The sequence below is a fragment of the Gracilinanus agilis genome, chromosome 4 (genome assembly GCF_016433145.1).
Source record: "Gracilinanus agilis isolate LMUSP501 chromosome 4, AgileGrace, whole genome shotgun sequence".
NCBI lineage: Eukaryota > Metazoa > Chordata > Mammalia > Didelphimorphia > Didelphidae > Gracilinanus > Gracilinanus agilis.
The window spans coordinates 489,698,101-489,713,071 of record NC_058133.1 but is presented as its reverse complement, the minus strand read 5'-3'; the positions used below and the strand labels follow the sequence as shown (position 1 = coordinate 489,713,071).

The following is a 14,971-nucleotide window of genomic DNA, read 5'->3' as shown; positions in this document are numbered from 1 at the left end:
AGAGAGAGAGAGAGAGAGAGAGAGAGAGAGAGAGAGAGAGAGAGAGAAGAGAGGAGGGAGGGAGAGAGACAGACAGACAGACAGACAGACAGACAGAGACAGAGACAGAGACAGAGACTTGCTTTCTAATCATTGATTTACTGGGTATCTCTGGACACCTCAGTTAAACTCTCTGACCTTGTTTTATTTGCTCACAGGAGCCAGAGATGAAATCAATCAATTGATAACCAGTCAATCAACCAGCAAGCATCTAAGTGGCCCCTCTATGCCAGGTACTGGAGACACAAGGACAAACCCCTCCCAGACCCTTCAGATCATTGCCCTGACTGCTGGTTAGGAAAAAAAAAAAAAAAAAAAAAGTAAGTGTGTGGGTGTGGGCTTTGAAACGCTAAAGTGTCATATAATTGCATCATTAACGTTATTATCTCAGCTAGAGACATGAAGAGGATGTGAAACTTTGTACTTTGAAACAGGCCAGGTCCCCTGGGGTAGGGGGAAGTCTACCAAGTGGCTTAAATGGTAAAGGAAGGGAGGGAGAGAGGGAAAGAGGAAGAAAGCAATGGGAAGCAACAAAGGAAGGAGGGAAGGAGAAAAGGAAGAAAGGGAGGAAGGGAGAGGGAGAGAAAGCAATGGGAGGAAAGAAAGAAGGAAGAAGAAAGGGGAGAGAGGGAGGAAGGAAATAAAGGATAGAAGGAAGGAAAGAAAAAGGAAGGGAGGGAGAAAGAAAGCATTGAGAGGAAAGAAAGAAGGAAGGAGAAAAGGGAGGCAGGAAGAAAGCAATGGGAGGGAATAGAGAAGGAAGAAAAGAAAGAGGGAAGGAGAAAGGGAGAGAGAAAGAAAACAATGGGAAGGAATAAAGGATAGAAGGAAGGAAAGAACGAGAGAAGGGGGAAAAGGAAAGAAGGAAAGGAAAATTTATCAAATACCTATTTTGTGTCAGGTACTGTTGTAAGATACTATCTCATGTGGTCCTCACAACCACCCTAGGAGGTAGATGCTATTATTATCGCCATTTTATAGTTGAAGGAACTGAGGCAGACAAAGTTGAGGCAACTTGCTTAATGTCACTCAGCTAGTCTGATTTGAACCCAGATCTTCTTGACTCCAAGCCAAGCATCCTTTCCTCCTTGCCACCTGGCTGCCTGGAAGGCCAAGAATAAGTCCTCCCTCAGGTTTTGCAGTCCCCAAGCACAGCCCTGTTGTTTCAGCCCCCCCAAGTCAACTGCCTATGAATTATGAATGATGGAGGTGAGAGAATGGAGGGAACCATTGTGGGGCAAAAAGACAGAAACAGTAATACTAATGGTTGGTGTTTACAATAAAGCTTAAGGCTTGTGAAGGGCTTTGCAAATACCTTATTTAATCCTCACAACCCTGGGAGGGAGGAGCTATTATTAACCCCATTTTACAGATGAGGAACCCAAACACAAGGAAAAAAACACCAGGAGGTGAATGAGTTTGTGGGAAACTGTCCTGAAGGGCAGCATCTGATCGCCGCTTCTCCAAGGCTGGTTGCAGCAGCGGGGCTACGTAAGAGGAGCAGGAAGGAGAAACACAGGTGGGGTATTCTTGTAGAAACCAGCCATAATATTCTACGGGTTGAAGAAAATTGTGCCTGAAGGAATGAGAGAGACGCTTTTAGGCAGGACAGGGCAGAGAGGAGCCAGTCATCCTAAGGGGGCGCCGTGCCCCTTGGGTATATCCATTTCTCCTCTTGACTGCTCTTCTTTTGGAGGTGTCTTCAGGGAAGCTGAGGTAGATGTGTCCCTGAGGTGCTCTGGATGAGCCTATTCTGTCTGATGCCTCTGTGTTTAGGAAGGGGTTCAGTCAACGTGGCATCCCTAAGAACAATGTCTCCAAGCCGAGAGCATGGCTGTCTGGAAATCCCGGAGTCGGTCCGTCCATCCCATTTCTCGGCTCCTTAAGTCAATACGGGAATCGCAGGTTTTGAGACCTGGGAAGGACCTCAGTGGCCGCTGAGAACAACCCACATGCAAAAGGAATCCCCACAAGAACAGCCACCGGCTTCGACATCTCCACCAACCAGTTCCTGAGGCAGCCCAATCCGCTGGGACAACTCTCTCTGCTAGGAAGTTTCCCCTGATATTAGGTCTAAATCGGTCTCTCTACAACTCCCAGATCTCCGGCTTCTGATTCTGCCCTCTGGGGTCAAACTGAGCAAGATTAATCCCTTTTCCACAGAACCGCTGTGATTGTTGTTGAGGCCTGTCAAGCTCTTTATGGCCCCACTTGGTGTTTTCTTGACCATTTGCCATTTCCTTCTCCAGCTCAATTTACAGATGAAGAAACTGAGGCAAATAGGATTACGTGACATTACGTGACTTGCCCAGGGTCAAAGCGCTAATAAGAGCCTGAGACTGGACTTGAACTCGGGTCCTCCTGACTCCTGGTGCCATGATTCCCCTTCAAATACTTGAAGACAGCCCTCAAGTCCCCCTCACTTCCCCCCACCACAGTATTCCATTCTCCAGGTTAAACTCCCTTCTTCCCATTCCTCCACCCGCTTCTTATGTGGCAGGGTGGCGGGGACCCACTCCTTCCATAAAGAGCGCGTCTCTTACTGGGAGGCAAACTGGTGGATGGGCAGCTTGCCGGAGGTAGGAGACCCTCCAGGTGCCAGTGGCCCGGCTACCGCTTCCCTGATTTAGAGAAATGCCCAGATGGTGCAGATCCTCCTGCCCACCCCCAACCCAAGGCCCTGGTCAAATCCTGGAGGGGAAGCCCAGCCCCTATCCCACTCCCCCACCCCACTTCGCCCCGTCGGGCTCCCCAGAGATGCAGCCATCCCTCTGAGCATCTGTGGCACCCCCCATTCCACGGCGCCCCCCAGATACGCTACCTCTCTCTGCTCACTGCATATCTTACACAACCAAAGAGTCCGCTTCTGACTGCTGGATGTCTCAATCCCACATTTGGTGCAGACTTTCTAGGAGAGAGAGAGAGGGAGGGCGAAGGGAAGGGAGGGAGGGAGGGAGAGAGAGAAGGAGCAAGGGGACACGTGAATACCTTCTGGGCTCTCGGTCTCTGCAGCTGACGGCTCACTTGGCCACAGAATTGCTTTTGTTCTCTGTAGGAGTCTTTGGTTTGCTTATTAATAACAAGAATAGCCCGCAATGACCACGAGATTCCCCAGAGCCGGACAGTGCTCGGATCAATGACCTCCAGGATCCCCAGAGAGAGCCCTGAAAGGGACCTCCCGGATCATCTCGTCCAGTGATGCCAACGTCAACGAGCAATGAATCTCTGTGGGCCACCCGTGAACCCAGAAAAGCACAAGTTAACATCTTCTAGGTTGTATTATACTTCTGTTCATCTTGTTAAATACTTTCCCGATTACTTTTTAATTTGGTTGGGCCCCTTGGGCATGTCCAACACTCTCCACTTCATTTTACAGAGTGGAGTCCGCTTGATCCATTTATTTGATTATAATTATCAACAGGAATCAATTAATAAGCATTTAGTAAGAGTCTACTCTCTAGCGGGCATTAGGCAGTGGATAAAGGGCTAGCCTTGCAGTCAGGCCTGAGTTCAGTTCCTATTTCTGACCCACAGTGGCCATGTGACCCTTGACCAGTGGCATGTGGTGGAAGAGCATTAATGAATTCCAGAGTCAAAGAACCTGGTTTCAAATCCTACCTCTGATATTCGCACCCTGTGTGACCTTGGGTGAGTCACTTCCTTCCCTCATCTATAAAATGAAGGGGTTGCCCTAACCCTACAGTCCCTTCTGGCTCTGAATCCTTCGACCTCTCCGTGCCTCCACAGTCAACTTCCTGAGGCTTTAAATTTGCAGAAAAAGCTGTAGAGGGAATTTCCTATCCTGAAATGAAATAATCCTTACCCTCAAGGAGTTTATATTCTATTTGGAGAAATAGCACTTACACATCTATATAAAGGGGGAAATTTTTTTCAAAGGGAATCTAAAGCAATGGGAAGAGGTACTAGCAGATGGGGAGTAGGGCAGGATACTGGTTTGTTTAGTCAGAGGTTTTTGAGTTGGGTTCTAAAGAAAACTCAGAATTCTAAAAGGCAGAGAGGAGGGAATGCTTTCCAAGCAGAGCACACAGCCTATGCAAAGACCTGGAGGAGGGAGATGGAGTGTCATATATAGGCAACAGTAAATAGGTCAATTTGGCTTGGAAAGGAGTTTGTGAAAGAGTATGATGGGTAACAAGCCTGGAGAGGTGGTCTGGAGCCAAACTACAAAGGATCTTAAGGACCCACAGTCATCTAGTCTGACCCCCTCTTTTTACTGATAAGGAAACTGAGGCCCAGAAAGGCAAAACCCATTGGCCAAGGTCACAGAAGTACCAAATGGAAGGCCTAGAATTTGAACCCAGGTCTTCAGGGCAGCTGGGGACACAGAGGATAGTGCTAGGCTTGGAGTCAAGAAGAATCATCTTCTTATGTTTAAATGGCCCCAGCCAATAATTTGCTGTGTGACCCTGGACAAGTCATTTCCCCCTGTTTGCCTCAGTTTCCTCAGCTGTCAATAATCTGGAGAAAGAAATGGCAAACCACTCCAAAATCGCTTCTGTGAAAACTCAAATGGGGTCACAGAGGAAGACACAACTAAAACAACTGAACGATAATCTCTGATACCCCACATGGCACCTTTTCTACTTCGAGGCTTTGCTTCCTTGCCAAAGCCAGTGACTTGCCTTTGTAACTTTGTCACAAAGGTAACAGAGGGGGCAGCTGGGTGGCTCAGTGGTTTAAGAGCCAGGCCTAGAGATGGGAGGTCCTGGGTTCCAATCTGCCCTCAGACACATCCTAGCTTTGTGACCCTGGGCAAGTCACTTAATTCCCACTGCTCTTCTGCCTTGGAACCAATACACAGTAGTGATTCTTAGGTGACAGGTAAGGGTTTTAAAAACAAGAAACAAATGCAACAGAACCTTGAAATTTTGTCTTGAAATCCAGGACTCTCTCTGTCCCCCTACTTGGTGCCTCTCCTTAGGCAGGACCCATTTTACAGAAAGGTTAAGTGCTGTGCATACAAGAAGTGGAGAAGCTGGGACTTGAACCTAGGACTTTTGCCTCTAAGACCAGGGCTAATTTGACTATCTTAGCCTGAGTATGAACTGTAGGACTGGGACCAGGCTGCGAGCAGGAGGTATAAATAGTCAGCCTGTAATGTCTACCAGGCTCCTTTCCTCTTCTGTGAAGTGGTTTAATTTCATGCTGATTTTTTTTAGAAAAGAAGAAAAAGACAAGTCCCCACCTTACCCCCCTCCAGGGAATATCCTGCAGGTTCACTGGGCCGCTGCGCACTAAGATGCCAGATCTAAGTGAAAAGAGAACGCCATTTGTTACTGCTCTCCTGGCTCCCTGGGGACAGGGGAATCAGTCACCTCTCCTGGGAGTGGGTGACAGGCACTGCCAGCTCCCCGAGGAGGGAAATGTCACAGACCCACATTCCAAGAGCAGAGGGAGGGCTCAGCCTGCTGCTGAGGACCATGGGAAGGGAGGCAGTGAGGCCGGCGGGGTGGGGGGGAGGCAGGGTCCAACATCTGATGCCATTTCATGAATACAGGCATCCGAGGTGAGGTGCTGACCAAGAGGGATGCAGGAGGCGGCTCCACAAGGGGACTGCATTTTCCTGCTGGCTCAGAAGAGAGCCAGAACATAAGACAACACATTGGTTCCTTCAGCCACACAGGAGGAATGTTCCAGATGTCTCCCCCTCTGGTACGAAAGCCCATGGTCTGCTGGGATGATCATGAGGAAGCCTCGGCCAATGGATTGCCAGGCTGCCCTCGAGTCTGACCTATCTTGGCTGTGTGATCCTAGGCTTGTGACTGGTCATTGCCCCAGCTAACGCTTCTAAGACGACATTGGTAGAGATTGTCTCACTGGAACTTCCTTAGATGGATGAAATGGGAAGCCTAGACCAGCACCATCAGCAAGCCCCCAAACTTCCAAAAGTCCAGTTATTCCTAATAACAACAGCTTTGGCTAAGACCTCTTCCAACATTTGTAAAGTACTTCGTATGCCATAATTCCTTTGAGCTATCACAGGTGTAATTATTCCCATTGTATAGATGGGGAAATGGAGGCTTAGAGAGTTAAAGCCATGTATTCATGGCCACATAAATACAGGAGGCAGAATTCAAACTCAGGCCTCCCAATGCCACATTCAAGCTCTCTCAGCCACCCTGCACTCCAAAGTTCCTAGAAGCTCCTCCTCTGCTGCCTTTCTGTGCTTGGAACCCACAATTATGTCCTGCATGGAGCAGGCATTAATATGCATTTGATGACTTGAAATGACTTCTGCAGGGCTTCACTAGGTGTGCTGACCACCTCAGTTACAAACCTCCAAACAGAACTCCAAAATGTGGTTCACTGGGCCTCTTGCCAAGACCAAGAGTGGACCTTGTTGTCCTTTTCCCAACATAGACATGGACTGTGGTTAGAAGATACAGTGGTCAGAACACTGGACTGGGAGTCAGGAATATTTGAGTTCAAATTTAGCCTCAGATGCTTACTAGCTGTATGACCCTGGGCAAGTCACTTTACGCTGTTTACCTCAGTTTCCTCATTTGTCAAATGAGCTGGAGAAGGAAATGCCAAACTCATTCTAGTATCTCTGCCAAGAAAACCCCAAATGAGGGTCACAAAGGGTGGGGAGACAAAATTGAAAATGACTAGACAACAACAATAAATAGTGTGGCTCACTGGACTTCTTGCCAAGATCAGGGGTGGGTCTTATTGCCCATGTTCCAAACTCTAAACCCTGGGGCGAAGACACGGGGTATTACTTCCCTATCTCTCCCTTCACCTGGTGGCTGGGAATATGAGAAGGCAGGATGGGAAGCTTCTCCCACAGACTGCTGCTTTTCCTTTTCCCCTGCCCCCAGGAGAGTATAACCAGCATGGATCCCCCTCCTACCCTCTATCTGGGGCCCCAGGTACATGGACTGTTACTGGAAACACCTGATTCTTTTTTTTTTTAAAACCCTTATCATCCCTCATAGAATCAGTACTGTGCATTGGTTCCAAGGTAGAGCAGTAAGGGTAGGCAATGGGGGTTAAGTGACTTGCCCAGGGTCACCCAGCTGGGAAGTGTCTGAGGTCAGATTTGAACCTAGGACCCTCCATCTCTAGGCCTGGCTCTCTATCCATTGAGCCACCCAGCCGCTCCCGCACCTGATCCTTTTTTTGGCAGAGAGAGCAGGGATTGGCATGGAACTGCAGGCAGGGGAAGGAGCCCAGCAAGAGACCAAGAAGATCTCATCTCCTCCCTGACTTAGTGTGTCAGCAGGGATGATTTAGCCCCAACGCAGAGGCCAGGCTTTTCCTCTGGATAAAACTGGATCTTGTAGCTGTTATCTATTTAGTATCTGATTTGTTCTAAGAACAAAGAATGGAGCAGATGTAAGGGGGCCGGGAGCTGGCTTATCCTCTTCTGCAGTGATTCTGTGGCTGGGGACAATGCTGCCAGGAGAGAGAGGTCCGTGGCAGTGACATCCGAGCCTGCAGGTCAGCGCCCCATCTCCCCCAAGTCCCACCAATGCCATCTGTGGCTCACGCTGTCCAGCCTACCCAGCAAGTAAGAGTCTGGAATCCCACGGCCACCCCCCAAGGTAATGAGTCTCTCTCCTCCCTCTACCTCGCTCTTCCCTTTGCCATTGTAATCACAAAACAGGGTCAGAGAAAAGCAGAATGTCCCCGATCCCCTCATTTTACATCCAGGGAGACTGAGGCTCATAAGGGGGAAGTGACTTGATCAAGGTCACACACAGCAAGTCAGTGGGTGAACCGGAACTAGACTGTAAGTCTCCTTACTCTCACTCCAGTACTGTTTCATGACATTTTTTGAAATGCACTAAAACAACAGGGACAAAAGTATGTGAAGGTCTGTAGATTTAGAGGTGGCTGGGTGGCACAGTGGATTGAGCACTGGGACTGGAATCAGAAAGACCTGAGTTCCAAGTCCAGCCTCAGACTCTTATGAATTCTGTGACTTGGGGTAAGTCCCTTAACCTCTGTCTGCCTCAGTTTCCTCAAATGTAAAATAAAGATAATAAAAATGCCTACCTCGCAGGATGGTTGTGAGGATTAAATGAAATTATATTTGTAAGGCATTTAGCCCAGTGCCTGGCACAGAGTAGGTGCCTAATAACTGCATGTTTCTTTCTTTCCTTCCTTCCTTCCTTCCTTCCTTCCTTCCTTCTTTCCTTCCTTCCTAGGAGGGACTTTAGAGGACACTGACTCTCCAATGTTTTAATTTTCTGGATGAGGAAACTGAGGTCCAGGGAGGGGAAGCTCCCAGTAGTAAGGGGCAAAAATCAGGATTTTAGACATGGCCCTGTACCACTATAGAACTGACACTAATGCAGAAGGCTCCTCATAGGTCTTGTCTCCAAGCCAATCCATCCTCCACACTATCATAAGCTTGGTTACTCCTCTCTTCACACACCCTCCATGGCTCCCTATGACCTAGAGGATCAAAGTCTAAAGACCTTGCACTTTAAGAAGGCTCATCAATAGATGGACCTTTGGAGGACAAGTTATTCAGCTGTGCAAACCTTCTAAGATGGTCTGCTAAGTCACAAAGCGGGTGGTGATCTGCATCTTGGAAGGGAATGTCCATATCTATAAAAATTCATAGGCCTCAATTTTCCCATCTGTAAAATGAAGGATTTGGGCTTCTGAAGTCCTTTTAAAAATGTTTTATGTTTTATTTTTTTCCAGATTACATGTCAATAGAATTTCTGAATATTCGTGGAATCCTTTTCCACTTTAGATCTAAGATCCTCCCTCCTTTTCACTCTATATATCCTGGAGATACAGAGTTGTTTTCATATTGTCTTCCCCCATTAGTAATAATAACAATATTAATAAAAAGCTTTAAGTGCTTCAAGGTCTGTAAAGTGCTTTACAAATAGTATCTCATTTGATTCTCCTAACCACCTGGGGAAAGAAGGGCTTATGATTATTCCCATTTTAGAGATAAGGAAACTGAGGCAGATAGATGTTAAGTGACTTGCCTAAGGCCTGTCAGCTAGAGTCTGGGGCCAGATTGGAACTCCAGTCTTACTGACCTGAAGCCCAGTTGCTCTCTCTGGCCACAACAGTGCCTGGCACATGATAAGCACTTAAAAGTTTACTGACTGTCTGAGGAAGGTGGGAGGGATGGGAGGGATGGGAGAAGCAGAGATCACATCCCCTGCCTCCTTGGGGAGCGGGTCCATGATGCCACCCATGCCCGGCACAGCCATCGCTGGCCGTTCCTCCAGTCACTCCTCCGTGGTGTCCGCTTTCTTCTCCCAGAGCCTGGAGGGCTGGCGGGTGGCTATCAAGGACAATCCGGGGCTCCTCAGAAGCCGTGGCCAGTTGAAAGGTAATTCGCTCCAGTTCATATAATACCTAATTGCTGCTCTCTCTAGTAAGCCTCAGATCAATAAGAGAATAATGACTTTTCCCCTTATGGGTTTGGGCTTTACCCCGGAGTCCAGTCAAGAAAGTTCAACACACAGACGGCACTGAAAAGAAATCAACCCAAAGGAGTTGGGGGGGGAGTGGAGGGGGAGAAGTCAACCCTGCGCCAGCGTGACTCAAATGAAGGAGGGGCTTCATCTGGCGGGGTGGGGCAGGCAAAGGGCAGAGCCCTGGAAAGTCTCAGTCTTCTGAGTGCCGCCCACTGAGGACAGGAGCCCCCTGGGAAGGCAAGGTCAGGGGTGTATTGAAAATAAAAAGAAACCTCAAAGCAGGAACAGCAGGGCTGGAAAATTGTCAGGGCACCTGGACAGGGCATGGAAGGATTTTCAATCAGTATCTATTTACCCAGTGGGCATCAATAGCTCTGTGTCTAGAAAGCCCTGGCCTGGGCACCATGAAAGGGGCTACATGAAAATTCCCCTGCAAAAGAAACCTGCGGGGAGCAAGGTGGCTCAGTGGATTGAGAGCTAGACCTAGGAACAGGAGGTCCGAGTTCAAATCTGGTGTCAGACACTTCCTAGCTGTGTGACCCTGGAAGTCACTTAACTCCTATTGTCTAGCCCTTATTGCTCTTCTGCTTTGAAGCCAATCCACAGTATTGATTCTAAAACAGAAGACAAGGGGGACAGGCAGAGAAGACGAAGACGAAGGAAGGAGGAGGAGGCAGAGGGGAGGAGGAGGAAGAAGAAGAGTGGGATCCTGGGTTGAACTTGGAGTCAGGAAAAACTGGGTTCAAATTCTGCCTCTGACATATACTAGCTGTGTGACCCTGGGCAGGTACCTCACCTCTGACTGCCCCAGTTTCCTCTTCTGTAAAATGAGAGGGTTGAATTAGCAGGTCTCTGAGGTCCCTCTCCACTACAGACTGATGATCTTATGAGTCTGGATGTTTGACACACAATTCTTTCTAAATGTATCACCTAGAACCAAACCCAGTTCTAACGGGTCCAGGTTAGTTCTAGACCTCTGCCCCTGTAGTTTCCAGGGTCTCTATTGTGGAATGACCCTGGATTTGGAGTCCAAGGACCTGGGTTCATCTCCTGCCTCTACCACTCTTCCTTCCTGTTTGTCCTTCAGCAAGTAGGTCCCACTTTCCTCCTTCTAGAATGTAAAGGAGTATTAATGATCTTTAGAAGCTCTTCCAGCTCTAAATCTGTTGACCCCTCAAACAAAGTGATGGCAGGAGGGGACAAAACAACTTCCTAGAAACTTCTTATCTACCCATCTTTCTTTCTTTCCTTTCTTCCTCCCTATCTCTCTTCCTTCCTTCCTCCATGCTTCTCTTACTTCTTCCTTTCTTTTCTGTCTCCAACCCTCTCTTTCTTCTTCTCTTCCTTCCTCTTCCTTTCCTCCTGATCCATTTCTCTCTTTCTTCCTTCTTTCCACTAAATCTCATTTTTATTGACATGTTTGCTTTCACCTCCAAGGCTGACTCTCTCTCCTCCCTCCATCTCCCCCACCCGCTTCCCTGCCTAATTTCTTTAAGAATGATCCACTGGGGCAGCTGGTTAGCTCAGTGGATTGAGAGTCAGGCCTAGAGATGGGAGGTCCTAGGTTCAAATCCAACCTCAGACACTTCCCAGGCTGTGTGACCCTGGGCAAGTCACTTGACTCCCATTGCCCACTCTTACCACTCTTCCACCTAGAAGCCAATACACAGAAGTTAAGGGTTAAAAAAAAAAGAATAAAAAAAAAAAGAATGATCCACTGGATCTCCTTGCTGTCCAAGCAATGGAGTCAGAGATGACTCTTTGGGATCCCTCTAAATGGAAGGGCTGTGCTATGGCTATTACTTTATCCCTAGGACAAAAAGGGAAAGGAACAAAGGGAGGGGAAAAACATTTATTAAGTACCTACTATGTGCCAGGCACTGTGCTAGGTGCTTTATAATGATCTCATTTGATCCTCACAACAACCCTGCAAGCTAGGTGCTCTGATTGCCTCCATTTGACAGATGAGGGAATTGAGGCAGAGTTTAAGTAGCTTGCCTGGGGTCACACGGCTAGTCTTCCTGACTCCAAGCCCCCAGCTCTGTGGGCCACACAGATGCCTCTAAGGTTCGACCCCTCATTTAATGAGATAGAAATCTGCCCAGACTTGCAGAAGGTCACATAGAGATTTTAGGATCATCGATTTAGGGCTAGGAGGGACAGAGTCAGGAGGGCTGGATTTGAATCTAGCTACTAACTGGCTCGCCAAAATCTGGGGGGCTGTTTTCTCTTCTGTAAGAGGAGAAGGTGGAATTGGAGTGCCCAATGTCTTTCCATAGACCACAGTTCCCTGATTCTTTCAGTTTCCAAGAAAAAAAAATTACTTTCTAAAACACAAAGGAAAAGAACTAAAGACTGACTCTCCTCACCTCCCCCACCCCCATTCATTAGAGCACAGAACAAACTCTTGGGGGGCCAGAGGCCAAGACTCCACCATGTTTTGAAGCTCCCAGTACGTAGAGTCTAAGACTTCAAATACCTTCAGTACTTTCAAATACCAAATCGCTCCCACCTAAGGGAGCTCAGCCCCAGAGAGGGGAGGTCAGGCCCCTCTCTACTGTTCTGTGATCAAGGTTAAAAAACAGAGGATTTGAGGAAAATTCCAGACCAAGTGGGAGAGCAGGGAGGGCAGAGCAGAGAGAGAACCTCCCACCCCCTTCATTCTCCCAGCCCGGTCTCCTCCCAGGGAAATGTGGAGTCTTGCTCCTTGCCCTCATCACTGCTGTTCTGTTCTGCTGTTATTGATCGGCTGGAAATGTTATCAAGAACCAGATTTCTCCTCTTGCCTCAGTACGGCAGGCACACTCCCCAAGGATCACGCTGCTCTCTTTCAGCAGCCCCTCCTGCTCAGGCAGAGCCCGGGCACAGAGAGTGAGCCACCATGCATGCTAAGCAGCCTCCCCTCTCCCTGCACACTCTTGAGCCCAAGTGGCTTCTGTCATTAAAAGGAAACACTGAGGACTTTCCACTCAGGTCCCAGAACCCCACTTCCTACCCTTCATACGATAAGCAGTTGATTCCTAAAACCATAAAGGGGAGTCAGTTCTCAGTTAGGTATATCAAGGGAGAGGAGCCCCATAGAGATCACCTAGATTTGAAGGCAAAGGATCTGTGTTCTAATTCTGGCCGGGCCATTTTCTAGCTGTGTGCCTTTGGCAAAGTGGCTCCTCTTCTTTGGGCCTCAGTTTACCCATCTACAAAAGGAGGGGCTTGCTGTCTTCCAAGATCTTCAAGGGTTTCAATTGCAAACCTATGATCTCTGGTGCAATAACAGTTATTTCATGTGGCTTTAGAAGGCATATATACTAAAAAGTTATGCTGTAGGAATTCATAATCCTTTTGAAGGTAGTGTGCCATAGTGAAAAGAGCACTGGATTTAAAGTCAAAAGACTTGGGTTCAAATCCTGACTCTATTCCTTATGGCATGACCTTAGCAAGTCACTTCCCTCTCTGGGTCTCAGTTTCCTAATTTGAAAAATGAGGGAGTTGTGTTGGACTGCCAAAGCTGACAAAAAAGGGAAAATGAAAAATGCTGGAGAAACTGTGGGCAAACAGGTATATTCATGCAGAGGTGGAGCTAAGAATTAGTTCAGCCATTCTGTAAAGCGTTTTGGAACTATGCCCCCAAAGTGATTAAATTGGGCATATCCTCCGACCCAGAGATACCACTACTGCTCTCTAATAATAAGTAAGCTAGCATTTATATGGTGCCTCATATATGCCAGGCACTGTTCTAAGTGCTTTACAAATACCACCTCATTTGATCTCTATACCACAAAGGCATCGAAGAAAGAAGAAAATGATCCATATGAACAAGAATATTTATTGCAGAAAAATTGGTACATTGAAAAAATGGTAGCTTAGTAGCAGCAAAGGACTGAAACCATTCTAAATATCCTTCCAAACTGATCTTTAAAAGGTGCCTTAAAAGGACAGGGATCAAAGCAGGACAAGTGAGGGGCCTCTCCCACTGAACACAACATGAAAGATAGGCAGAAAGCGTGGATTTCCAGAATATAAGAGGGAACCAAAAGCAAAACTGCCAACAGGCCTACCCCATCCCCACTCAGCCAGACTCAGAACCAGGGCGTAGGCAACTCTGGGATCTTGAGTTGTGGGCTACATCAACAAAAGAGCACCTCAGACTCACTCCTCAAAGTCCCAGACCCTAGCAGTAAGGTGCAGAGGTCCATAGTGCTGGGCACTCTCAAACCTCCTCAGCAGCAGTGAATATAGCCCCAGGGAGAAACTCTGTAAACCAGAAGCTAAGACAGAAATGGCCAGCAACATGCAGATTTCCCAGTCCACTGGTGGGAAAATGAGCAAACAGCAGCAAAAAAACTCAAATTCTTGGTCCTCAAAAATTTCTATGAGGTGGGGGGCAGCTGAGTAGCTCAGTGGATTGAGAGTCAGGCCTAGAGACGAGAGGTCCTAGGTTCAAATCCACCCTCAGACACTTCCCAGCTGGTGTGACCCTGAGCAAGTCACTTGACCCCCATTGCCCACCTTTACCACTCTTCCACCTAGGAGCCAATACACAGAAGTTAAGGGTTAAAAAAATTTCTATGGGGAAAAAGAGCAAAGAATGGAAGCAACAGGAGATAATGAGATACAAGCAAAAACATGCAAAATCTCCCCCCAAAATAGGAATTGGTTGCAATCTCTGGAAGAACTCAAAAAGAAATTAAAAATCAAATAAGACAGATTGAAGAAAAATGGGGAAAAGAAATGAAAGTAATGCAAAAAGAAAATAATAGCTTAAAAATTAGTCAAATGGAAAAAGAAACACAAAAAGCCAATGAATAAGCAACTAAAAAATCAGAATTGACTAACCAGAAAAAAAGGCAAAAAATCAAATTAAGAAAAGAATGCCATGAAAAGTAGAATGGGCCAAATGGGAAAGGAGGAAACTTGGTCTTTAAAAATTAGAATTGGGCAAATAGAAGTTGATGATTTCACAAGACAAAGAAACAATAAAAAAATCAAAAGAATGAAAAAATAGAATATGTAATATCTCACTGAAAAAAAAACAACTGACATGGAAAACAGATCCATGAGAGACAATTTGAGAATTATTAGATTACCTGAAAGTCATGACCAAAGAAAAATCCTACACATTATATTACCAAGAAATTATCCAAGAAAACTGTCCTGATATTCTTGAACAAGAGGACAAAATAGGCATTAAAAGGATCCACAGATCACCTCCTGCAATAAATCCCCAAATGACAACTCCCAGGAATGTTATAGCCAAGTTCAAGAGCTCCCAGACCAAGGAGAAAATACTGCAAATGTCCAGAAAGAAACAATTTAGATATCATGGAGCCCCAATCAATTACACAGGATCTAGCAGCTTCCACATACAAGGACCACAAGACTTGGAATATGATATTCCAGAAGGCAAGAGAACTGGGTTTATAACCAAGAATCACCTAGCCAACAAAACTGACTATATAATTTCAGGGGAAAGTATAGTCATTTAACAAAATAGAAGATTTCCAAGCATTCCTGAAGAA

The 14,971-nt window shown here is 46.9% G+C and overlaps 1 protein-coding gene across 1 annotated transcript in view; it reads right to left on the bottom strand.

The window, feature by feature from the left end:
* Window positions 1–14,971, bottom strand: part of RPH3AL (rabphilin 3A like (without C2 domains)) — a 166,508-nt gene that overhangs the window by 114,963 nt on the left and 36,574 nt on the right. The window contains exon 4 of the mRNA XM_044672933.1: window positions 2,861–2,947. Within this exon, the coding sequence (XP_044528868.1) occupies window positions 2,861–2,947 (87 nt within the window). The remainder of the gene's footprint in view (window positions 1–2,860; window positions 2,948–14,971) is intronic.